Here is a 12,796-nt window from a genome sequence, read left to right on the forward strand (position 1 = left end):
CTGTGTTAACAACCTGCAAATGTAAAACGAAAAGTAGCATGTAAAAGTATGAAAGCTTCCCAGTAGACTTACAGTGTAAGATAGCAACGCATAATATTATATATTATAATATTAATCCAGAAAAGCATGCGTATAATTTATGCAAATTATTAAAATCATTAAATTTATTAATTATGCCTACAATGGCATAATTTAATAAGTTTATTTGTAAAACGTAAAAAATGCTTACATCTGTTTCTTCAAATACGACTACCATTATTTCATTAAATTAAATACATCAACACACATACGAACACAGACATTGGACGTGGAAAGATAACAAAACATAGAAAATAGTACACTATTAAGGCTGTATTCGCGTTCATTAAAACGTCTTGTTTAAATGAGTCGTTCGTAGAATAATTTAAACGTAGGCACCTGAAACCTCCCACACATCGTACTGTCGAACAGTGAGAAAGATATTTTAGTTCTCATAGCCTTCATTGATATTGAAATGATTACATTTGTTACCTTACGATTGTTTGAAATTTTGTTCGATTCATCAAATTCAGATATGATCGTTCATGCTGTTTTCTTGATACGGTAAAAAGCCGACAATAATCAGACCTGTGATGCTCTGACCTGTGACTATATTACAATGCTAAGCTTACCTTTATCTCTGTGTCGTATGAAAATATTAGAAAGATTTACTAAACGATCGTACAAGATCATTGCAACGTTGTCTAACATGATGTTTTTAGCTACATACTGAAATGTGTGAAATTTTGCAAAGAGCCTCGCGGAATGTTTTTTTTAACTTTACACAGTGGATTAATAAGAATCTGAAAAAATATGATAGTTTTGGTGACATCATCAAAAATTCTTCGTGGAAAACACGTGATTCTCTGTTTTATTCTGATCAGCGCTTCAAGCTAAACACAATGGAAGGAACAGCGTCACAAACTTATGACAGAAATGGTAACGGCGCATCGACATCGTCATCAAAATCCGTAAATATTTGCCTCCCTAACTCGGTGAATTTTTAATATTTTATGTAGTTTTTTATATTTGGTGTAAACGTTTGTGAGAGGATGGCATGTAATAGAAAGAACTGGTTTGTTACTAAAATTTATGTGTTGCAAATATGAGATTTAAATTATTTGTGTAAGAGGTAGAAAATATTGGATTTTGTCATCAAATTTTGTTACGGGGGACAATATGCAATATTACTGGAAAAGACTATTTTTGTGTAATTAGATTTCACACTGTGCCAGCTGTTTTTTTTTTTTGTATTTTGTTTAAATATTTATGGGGCGATTGATATGTGGCCACAATGACTGATGTATATTTAAATTGATTTTGTGCAATTGTGAGAAGACTTTATGTGTAAAGCCAAAATACTAAAATATTTTTATCGACTTGGGTTTGGATTTTTAAGATAAGCGTCTTTTTATTATTTTGGATATTTTGGATTGAAATAATGCGGTAGAGGACAGCATGAAATATATTGAAATGATTCAAATTTTTATATTTCTATTCTGTGTTGTTAAATGTTAATTTCTTACGCTGTATGCAGCAGAGACTAAATAGCTGATTTTGGAATGATGTGTTATAAATTGTTGATTATAGAAATTTTATAATAACCTTTTTTGTATGACTTAAGGAATTATGTTGGAGTTCTGAATGTTCTTGGTATACTCTCTTCCCTGGTGTACTTTTGGCATTTTTAAAGCACCTAAATACCTTTAGGGAAAAAAATTGTGGGAAAAAAGTTTCGCTAGTTTGAAAATTAAATTCTAATTTTCAATTTTAAAGATAAGAATGTTAATAGAAAGTTAAGATTACGGGATCAAATAGAGAATAAAATACTTAATTGTTTTAGTCAGTTAAATCTATTTAATTTATTTTCTTTTTATTTAGATTTGCGCGTGTATCTGACAATAACACATGCGTTGGAGATATGTAGCAAAAAGCTCCTCTTTTGTTGATGGCGGTGAATTGACAAATCAATCATTACCAGATGAAAAATATTTAAAATTAAAAGAGTAAATTTGATAATGCAGACTAGGAAAAGGATGTTCATGGAAATGTGTTTGAAGATATTTTGAATTGATTATAACAAAAAGAAAATGAAATATAAAGTTTTTTGTTTTATCGCAAAAGCTCCAAAATTACTGTACTCAAAATTGTACAAAAAAGGTTATTATAAAATTTCTATAATCAACAATTTATAACACATCATTCCAAAATCAGCTATTTAGTCTCTACTGCATACAGCGTAAGAAATTAACATTTAACAACACAGAATAGAAATATAAAAATTTGAATCATTTCAATATATTTCATGCTGTCCTCTACCGCATTATTTCAATCCAAAATATCCAAAATAATAAAAAGACGCTTATCTTAAAAATCCAAACCCTAGTCGATAAAAATATTTTAGTATTTTGTCTTTACACATAAAGTCTTCTCACAATTGCACAAAATCAATTTAAATATACATCAGTCATTGTGGCCACATATCAATCGCCCCATAAATATTTAAACAAAATACAAAAAAAAAACAGCTGGCACGGTGTGAAATCTAATTACACAAAAATAGTCTTTTCCAGTAATATTGCATATTGTCCCCCGTAACAAAATTTGATGACAAAATCCAATATTTTCTACCTCTTACACAAATAATTTAAATCTCATATTTGCAACACATAAATTTTAGTAACAAACCAGTTCTTTCTATTACATGCCATCCTCTCACAAACGTTTACACCAAATATAAAAAACTACATAAAATATTAAAAATTCACCGAGTTAGGGAGGCAAATATTTACGGGTTTTTATGACGATGTCGATGCGCCCTTACCATTTCTGTCATAAGTTTGTGACTCTGTTCCTTCCATTGTGTTTAGCTTGAAGCGCTGATCAGAATAAAGCAGAGAATCACGTGTTTTCCACGAAGAATTTTTGATGATGTCACCAAAACTATCATATTTTTCAGATTCTTATTAATCCACTGTGTAAAGTTAAAAAAAACATTCCGCGAGGCTCTTTGCAAAATTTCACACATTTTAGTATGTAGCTAAAAACATCATGTTAGACAACGTTGCAATGATCTTGTACGATTGTTTAGTAAATCTTTCTAATATTTTCATACGACACAGAGATAAAGGTAAGCTTAGCATTGTAATATAGTCACAGGTCAGAGCATCACAGGTCTGATTATTGTCGGCTTTTTACCGTATCAAGAAAACAGCACAAACGATCATATCTGAATTTGTTGAATCGAACAAAATTTCGAACAATCGTAAGGTAACAAATGTAATCATTTCAATATCAATGAAGGCTATGAGAACTAAAATATCTTTCTCACTGTTCGACAGTACGATGTGTGGGAGGTTTCAGGTGCCTACGTTTAAATTATTCTACGAACATTTAAACAAGACGTTTTAATGAACACGAATACAGCCTTAATAGTGTACTATTTTCTATGTTTTGTTATCTTTCCACGTCCAATGTCTGTGTTTGTATGCGTGTTGATGTATTTAATTTAATGAAATAATGGTAGTCGTATTTAAAAAAACAGATGTAAGCATTTTTTACGTTTTACAAATAAACTTATTAAATTATGCCATTGTAGGCATAATTAATAAATTTAATGATTTTAATAATTTGCATAAATTATACGCATGCTTTAAATATGGTAGCTTTTAAGAATGTTGAGAAGATCGAGACGGACGAAAGACATGTATAGAAGCAAGATTTAGCATCTTAGGTGCTTTCCCTTTCTTTTCAAACATTCTGCACTCCTTTTAGAATGTTTAGAAGGTCCTCTCAGTCTTCTCGGAAGGTTCAGTAGAGCTGAAACAAATGAAAATAAGTTGGTTGAGAAGTTTAGTAGGCTTATAATGTGATGAAACGAATACAACTTTATTTACATTTTGCTGTGTTCATAACGAATGAATCACCTGTAGTGTTAAAAATAGTAACAACAGGAAATGGAAATTTTTACCGTTTATGTAAATTCTTCTCTACGAAAAACACGCTATTTTATGTCAGAATGGTTTTTTTTGTTTCGGGCTTGATATACTTAACTTTCAGACAAATATTATCTCCTCATAATTCTTAATAGATTGTTAGCATGGCCTAATAAAATACAGTTTACTATAATTTGCTATAGCTAATTGCAAATCCTGGTGCGTTTAACGGGTCTAAATTTGCCGTGAATGGATAAAAAATTCAATATGCTTGAAATGCAATAAGAAAGTAAACTTCAAATCAATTTTTGTGAATCATACAAATTTTCGTTTTTAGAACGAACAATCGAACTTTGACATATTTTTAGATTCTTAATTCTGACCCATTTCGTAGAGCAAATTCTAAACAGCAGTAGATCATCATCTTAATGTTACACCCTCTTTTCTTTAGTTTCCTTAGCAGGTAGGTAGCTAGCTAGCGTTTTTTTTTGATAAAAGTCTAATCAACTTTTAACTTTGATTACTAAATTTCGTTTCGTCCCAAAGACAACGGATTGAAAGCGTACACGATTTATTTTAGACAATTGTATATATTTTCAATAAGTTCTCTTTGTGATGTTACATAATCGTACGTTTTTCTTCTTTAGAGAAGATGTTTCTAACTATTACCAAGTTTTATACTCGACGTCAATAGTTATTATTTTTGTTCTATATCTTCCAAAATTGAAAGATATAGGACAAAAAAATTAAACTTACCTGGTGAAGGGAAAAGTTGACATACTTTGTTTAATAGATTATTTTTGAGAATATAAGTATAAATATGTAAAAAAAGAGACAGAGTTCTTCGCTTCGGTTATCTCTTTTCAGTTGATAAACAACTTGTTTCCGTTACATACGGCATATGGATATTAAATCGGGAGTAAATTACTTTAACAATAACAGCCCCGTACGACTTCAAAATAAGCAACAAATAAACCCGTTTTTTCGATTTTGTTTTAATTTAACAAATTTTAGCGTAACACAACGCTTTGGCAAAACACTGCATCAGACATAAGAAGGTGACCGGACTCATACAGTCACTAGCACAAGCGTATTAAATTATAGGATAACACCAGATCGTATGGTTGATACTCCTCATAGAAAAAGGTTAGACTCTGCCCAATAGTTTATTTGCAAAAAACACTTCTGGTATGATCAATTTTTGACATAGAAGGGGCTATTCCTCTGGTGCACAATGCACCAAATATTCCATTTTCCATTTCTTTGGTAATCTAAGGCAGTCAGCGTCGAATCGTCAGGAATTCTTTGAGGAGCAGTTCACTTAGAGCATTAAAACCACTCTGAATAAAAAGATGCTTATTGATTATGGGTTACTTACTAGCAGTAGTGCAGCAATGCGTAATTCCCAGTGGTCACATAACGTTCTTATAACGTTAAATTAACGTTTTATTTTGGTTGTAACGTTATATAACCAAATTTTAACGTTTTATTGACGTTGTCGTCTGTAACGTTTCTATAATAACGTCAAATCTACGTTATTTTTTAAACATAATATAAATGTTCAAACCCATGACGTTATATCAACGTTAAAATAAAGTTTGCGTTGTGTTACAACGACCGGCGTTGAAAAACGGCGACCAATTTCAACGTCATAAGAACGTTATGTGAAGGTTAAAAAAACGTTTGCGTTCAAAGACAACGACCGGTGTTTGAAAGACGGCGTCTAACTGTAATCTAAGCGTGAAAATGTAACCTTATATAAACGTTTTAATATTATTTGCGTTACATTTTGTACAGTACGTTGAATGACAGCTACCGGTCTGCTAGTATCTTTGAAGCTAACATCTCTGACTGGTAAAATCGTATAAAAAATTATCACACAAATAAACCTTTTCAACACGGATGTTTTCCTGTTGTCACATTAGCAGCTACACATATAATGAAAATTAATTTCCGAGTAGTTTAAGATTTTCGTTCTAAAAAATATCTTCGAAGGAGAGACACAAGTAAAGAAAAATTTTAATACTGGCAAGTGGCACTTGAAGCTTTGTTCAAAAAGTAATTATAAATGTTACGTGCCTAGTTTGGTCACAACATAAATTGACGCGCAAGAGTTAACGAACTTTTTATAATTTCAATTAACGCTCTTATCAGTAAGAATTTCAAAATATTCTTTGTATTTACTAAATTTGTTTATTTATCTATCTTTTGTATGTATTTTCTTCCTGCAAAAGAATTTCTGTGTATTTGTTTACCTAGGTGTATTGATATTTTAATCATAATTTTTTTAATTCCGCAGCAAAGTTTTTGCTTTCCATGCATATCTTTTACAAATTAAAATCATGAACTTTAACACATAAATGTTCCCTAAAAGATTTAGTTGAACTTCTTTTGATATCTTTGGATCTGCAGAGTAGCAAATGCTACTATTATTTTGTCGTACAATATTTTGCATCATTTCTGAAACTAGTTCCACCAACAAAGCAACTCTAAATCTTAAGTGTCAAAGTGATTTAAACACAAGGTGGATACATATAACTATCTAACCGCTGTTTCCTGTGCTTCTTCTGACAAAACTTTGTTAGGCTACACAAATAAAGCCAGAAACGGAAGGTAAGCCGTAGTATTTCCTTTTAATAAGCATTATGTTTAGTTTTCTGGCCTTCCTGTAAAGGTTAATGGTGTCGCTTCTTGTAAAAGTGAGTACAGGAAATTTTAATATTTAAAGATTTATTAATTTTTGCGCATTGAAGAAATCTATTTCGCGCGTATTTATTTTCATTCAACTACCCCCGAACAAATATAATCAGAATAGGTGTCCCAACATTTATTTTCTCTATATATTATCACTACACGGCCAACATTTGAACAAATACGCGTGTGCTTATAAGAAACCTGAGACGAGCTACTATATTCCAATACACCAATCCGACATTCGCGCCCCATTTGGTATTTAATGCGCGGTCAAGGGTCTAGGTCAAAGTTAGTGTACACAGGAATTTATTTTGGTGTACCCTGAAAGAAGCCATTTTTGTTGCAATTAAGGTAATTTGGTGTATATACTTTGGTTTATTTTGTAGTAACAATCAGTATGGCTCCATCACAATGTGCTGTTGTCAAGTGTTTTAATAATAAAAGGAAACTTGAGGTTGAAGACACCTGCCAAAAATACTCCCTGGTTACCAAAGTCAAGTGATAGAGTCTGTTCACTTCATTTGTTGATGGGGAACCAACACCTTCAAAATTTGTGAACAATGTTGTTGCTTTTTTAAAAATAAAATAACAAGGAAAAAGTTAATTTAGGTATGTGACTCACCTGCCAAGATATTAGACCAAAAGAGTGTTAGAAATTGGCACTTGCTAAAAATAATGTGAATTGTACATGTGTGGCTATAAAAATAACCGTTTTTATTTCTTTTTTTGGGCCATACTATGAGCTGTGAAGTGAGGTTAAATAATGATCGTAAAGCTCTGTGTTCCACGTTTACCAAAATCATCACAACTAAAAGATAATTTTTTTACTTTATCTGGTTTTACTTCCTTTCGGTTTGGAAGCCATTCACAACTTCCAGCTGTAGATAAAGCATTTGTAAGCCTGACAGCTGACTCAATACGGAATAACATGGCTGCGATGTGATTACACCAGCCTGACATACCCGGCATACAGGAACAATGGGCTGAAACAATGTTTGTTTTGTTCTTCCTGACACATATCCAAAGTTTATGTGGTGCATTATTTGCCCTTTCAGACTGTCTACAACAATGATGAATCAATGCTGTGGCAACTAACATCAGCAAGCCACCACCTATTAAAATAACTGTAAGCTTTTGAGTTGTTGTAGTCGTTCAAATCCGCACTACTAAACTCAATGGGATTAAAAGCTAAGCAGTTGAAAATATCAGGGTATGTTAATGCAAGGTCACTAAGTAATACCATCAGTTTCACAAATCCAACCAGGCGTTAAATAATTGGATCAGGCAGTAGTACCTCACAGTGTAGGAGTTTGGCTTGATATTCTTGCATCAATTGACCTTCTACCTGCTGTGCTGCTTTAACAAGTGGAACATTGGTCTCAGCAGCAACAAACACTCTAGCTACGAATTCAGCCTTTCTACCTCAAACCTTTAAACCACGAAACCTGAGGAACATCTTAAACTCATCCACATTCATTTTATTGACCATTTTGTATTCCATGGCAAGTTATAACTTAAAATAAAAGCTACAAATAAAAATAACAACCACTCTTTGCAGCTTGAGCTTCAAAACTACCGAAGGCGCTAGAAATTTGTCTACACTAACTTCACAGATCCTTTTTCCCGCACGGTCCCGGGAGATTTCGGATTGGTGTATAGCTTCAAGTTTCAGAAATATAACATAAATTCATAACCCCATATTAGTTAAAAATTACCAAATTTGCCAATATTTTTAATCTACCGACAAGTCGCTCACCTCTTTGCCTTAAAAATGAGAGGATACAAACGTTGGATGCTTTCAGTTAATGTAACTATGGTGAAAATTGTTATTCAAAGAAGAATAAATTGTGAATTCCCTTTGTATATATTTACTTTATAAACTTAACAGGATTTCCATAACTTACTAAGCAAAGTGTTTTCGATGATAAATTAAGATGCACTATTTTTACAGTTGATTGACACATTGAATTTTGTTTAACGCTTTTAAGACCGGCCTTTAGGGAATCTCTGAGAAGCCGGGGGGTTGGGGGTGAGCTTAAAAAGCCTCCCTCCCTCCAAAAGAAGGAAACGGATATTGTATTGCTACAAAACTTGGCGAGAGTGTTTTTTAGCACATTAGGGGACAATTAGGATCATCTGTTCAAAAAAGACATCATCATACATTTCAGAACCAAAAAAAGTCAAATCGATAAAGGGTAAAATTTGAAATTAGAGACTTTGTTTTAGGCGTTTTAGGTGCATGAAAAGTCACCAAATTCTAGCGTCTAAAACGGTATGCTTTGAAACTTATTACAAAAAAGGACGTGATGTGGCCGGGGAAAAGCTTTTAGAGCTCTTCCCTCACCGCAGTCTGAAAACTGAATATATCATATCCATATTGTTTGATTATTTTTTATTTCTTTATATATTTGATCAGTTACACATTTTGAGAAATCCTAATCATTTATTGGTTCAGCTTTGTGCACAACGGTGTGAGTATCCATGGCATGCACTCCATTTATTTTGCATGTTATATCACCACTGGTTTTTGGAACAAGGTCTTCTATTGTCGAAAACCAAAAATAATGACCTTTCACACGATCAGGAAAATTAGCACCCATCATTCCACGTACAGATATTGGCATGTTGTAGGTTATTGTCTCCTCTCTCATAGTAGCTACCATATCTACCTTAACTTTCGATCGCGCCTTTACCGGAACACTAATTGTCGATGTTACTGACTTTTCTACAGAGTGACTTCCTGATGTACCAGCAGTAACGTCGATCTTAAATGACGTTCCAAAGGTAAAGACTCCTTCTACGCCTATTTTCGTGTCGAAACTCATCCCAGTTGTTATGGATGCATTCCACCCAGTTGTATCTGTCCACTTGCCAGTAACGCTTAGCTGCACTGTAGCATCAGTGTCCCCATGATTATACGCAGTGTTTGAACCAAGAACATCTGTGTTTGGTTTTGGTGAATCCCTGCTGATGATTTCTTCTCCTTCCACATTCTTGTAGCACCAATGCCCATACTGCTCAGTAATAGGAGGCTTGACAGCGCTATAATAAGTTTCATTGTTTAATGCTATTCCATCAGGTTTCTCTCCAAATATCTTTTTGAAGCTTTCTCTTACAGAGTTGGGGTTAGCATCCAGCCCTTCTAGATCAGAAAACTTTAGGTATTCTTTCACCACCATGATATTCTAAAAGTAAATATTTAAGAACACGTCATAAAAGTTTTTGCTTCGCAAAATACTAACAATTTTCAGTGCTTTTTTACTTGCATCATGGTATAAAGACTGCTTTCTTACCTTCAATTGTGTTTCTCCCTTACTTTCATCTGCACTGAAATTTCAAATCCTTCAGAATTTATAAGATCACAAATGTTACAATTAGCCTTTGTATTCACCGCAAGAGACCGGAAAAGTACGTAATATGCAACAAACCAATTAACTTGATCATTACTCAATTTTTAAATACTTAATAATACGATTCATTTATTCTCGTGCGTTCCTGTAGATGAGAATAAATATGGAAAACTATTAATGATCTATTAAACGCCTTCTTCCCAATAATCGCTCATACTCTCAAATGTGCCCAGCGTAAACACATATTTAGCCACAAATCGGTCAATTAATCGACTCTTTCCTAACAAACATCCGGGACAAAAGTAATTTATGTTTTTTTATAAAACCCTATAGCCATTTACAGTATTCAAGAATATCAATAACACGGCTGTCGTGACAAAACCTAAAGTCATTCATACCTTAATGGGATACTTTGGTCATTCTTAATGATGAAATAATTATGATTCGATCTAAAAGGAATAAAAACTGTTTTCCAAAGAGGAAAATTTCGAGCAGTTTTTGTGACTGTAATTTGTTACTTTCGTTAGTAATTTTAGGCCTTTTTTCCGCCTGTCACGCAAAAGAATTTTCTCGTAAAATCCTTACGGGAGCCTAAAATCCTTACGGGAGCCTAAAAAAAGCCAACATTTAAATGCTAATACTTAATCAGTGAACTAATGAAATAATAAACTACTTGAAACCTTGGACTTGCTAAGTGTCGTGGCTACTAGAACTCAGTGCAAGATCAAGGTTTATCAATTACATCGTTTTTAATGTCAGGGTATTTACCTGCGTAGAATTTAAATTGATGTTTATAGTTTGTCCGCTACAATCAACTTCCAGAGTTCTTAATTAGATTTGCAATGACGACTAAATAGTATGCCGAAATCATTTTTATTTAACAGTTAAGGAGTACGCAGCAAATATTCAACGAAACTTGAGAAGATCTTTGAACGTCCTAAAATTTCATGTTTAGCAATCATCATTAATACATGGGCGGAAAAAGTCAACGAAAAAATCGTCAACGGAAAAATATTAATTTTGGAATCTGGCAAGCAGGATATAACTAATTTTTTAAGCTTTGACCAGAGTAAACAACAGAAATTCCTACAAAGATACATTAAGTATAGAAGACTTCAAGGATTTTTCAAACATTATAAAGATTTCAGTAAATGCGGGTTCTTCGTTTTAGTCCTAAAACAATGTGAAATTTTAACTTAAAACAGCTGCATAAATCTTTCTATAGCTTTCATTTGATTAAACTTTGGCTAAAATCTTATAGCTAATTCCCTATGCTTTTTTTGCTCTGATATAAGTCTGATCTACAACTTACCACAATTCAGAGAATTTCGCTGTTGAATAATAATATCAGCAAATTAAATGAGTATATTTTTCGTGTTGACATTATTTTAGATAGACATTTTTTGTTGAAAAAAAAACGCGCTGAATAGAACTGAAAAATTTTTCCATTAAATAATCAGCATATATTTTCTTTAAACAAGTAACATATAATTTTTCGTTGCTACATTTGGAAGTAGCTTTTGTAACCCTATGTTAGTATATGCTATATTCTAATTAACTACCTACTTAACCCCGAACAAGGCCAGGTGGAAACCAAGCTTGATTTTGAATATTTACCTGTTTTTACTCGTACAGATTTGCTGCATTGATAATTCGCAAAAAAAACATTGTATGATCTAAAAATATGTGTAATTGTATATAATAAATAGTAAAGAAAGGGACGTTTTTTAATTCAAATTTTAGGTATTACCAGGTCTAAAAGCCTAAAATCCTCTTGTTAGTGATGGTAAAAGCTCAGACCGGGCTTCTTCATACTTACTTTGCAAAAATATTCACAAAGTGTATTGAAGTTTTCGTCTACTAAAAGAATGGATTGAAGTACCTACAACTCTAGTTACCGATAAGATTTATTTATATCCGCGCATTATAAAGTTAGTCGACAAATAAAAAAAAGATCATTTCAATGTTGAAATTTATATTCTCAAATTATATCAGGGAGTATGTTTACTTATTAAGAACTTTGTAGGTTGGTGACTTTCATCAAAATAAAATAATGTACTGGGAACGAGGTTGATAGCTAGCTAACATATTGTTCCTTGCTGACCTTAAGTGCAAAAGATGGACACATAAAAATGGTTTCCCCAGAACGTTCAGGGAACCGTCAGTTTTGTATTTCGAAGAAAATTAGGCTGTCTGGTAAATGTTGCAGAGCAAATATGACACTTTAATATCCGTGATTACATCTGTTATGGTCTTCTAAAGCCACTTTTCCACTCATTTTAATTCCACAAACTTTGCAAATAAAACTCTCAGAATTTATTGAAAATTCTGTAATTGATCTTTCAATGTTATGCTCCTTTACGAGGTCTAACCCAGATTTACTGCCACAAGTCTTATCACAGTGATTGCATTGTAACTTTTTAAGGTCGTGCTTAAAAGTATGGTGTTTAGCTGAACAAAGTTTTCTATGTAAAAAGATAAATTATTTCTTATTATTTATGCCTTGTTGATAAAAGTTCTTGATATTTACTACTTACATTGAGCAATAATTTAATTGTTTGTAGTACTGATTTATAATTTCTTTTCTAGTCGAATCTGTTTTCCCTATTTCTTCCTATATTGTTTGACAAATTTATTCAATATTGTTCCTAGTATTTATTTATTTGTGATTATACAATTAATGTTGATTTTAATATTAAGCAGTATATTGGATGAGTTGGAATCAAATATCAAATATATACAGTCTAGTATACATTTTTCCCGCCGCTTTCCTTTGTCAAGTTTTTCATAATTAATTGA

General features: G+C 32.4%; 1 protein-coding gene across 1 annotated transcript; it reads right to left on the reverse strand.

The window, feature by feature from the left end:
- Positions 1 to 9,082: 9,082 nt before the first annotated feature.
- Positions 9,083 to 10,091, reverse strand: LOC130652018 (hydralysin-like). Its single transcript, XM_057456065.1, has 3 exons — positions 10,039 to 10,091; positions 9,890 to 9,974; positions 9,083 to 9,832 (listed from the first exon to the last, which is right to left on the reverse strand). Exons 1-3 carry the CDS (start codon positions 10,089 to 10,091, stop codon positions 9,083 to 9,085), a joined length of 888 nt encoding a protein of 295 aa, XP_057312048.1.
- Between the last annotated feature and the right edge of the window lie 2,705 nt (positions 10,092 to 12,796).

Source organism: Hydractinia symbiolongicarpus, chromosome 1 (assembly GCF_029227915.1).
Source record: "Hydractinia symbiolongicarpus strain clone_291-10 chromosome 1, HSymV2.1, whole genome shotgun sequence".
Taxonomy (NCBI): domain Eukaryota; kingdom Metazoa; phylum Cnidaria; class Hydrozoa; order Anthoathecata; family Hydractiniidae; genus Hydractinia; species Hydractinia symbiolongicarpus.

Coding starts and splice junctions, on each gene's coding strand:
- LOC130652018 (XM_057456065.1), bottom strand. CDS start 10,091: ATGATCAAGTTAATTGGTTTGTTGCATATTACGTACTTTTCCGGTCTC. Junction 9,975..10,038: donor TACTTTTCCGGTCTCTTGCG/GTGAATACAAAG, acceptor TTGAAATTTCAG/TGCAGATGAAAGTAAGGGAG. Junction 9,833..9,889: donor GTAAAAAAGCACTGAAAATT/GTTAGTATTTTG, acceptor ATTTACTTTTAG/AATATCATGGTGGTGAAAGA.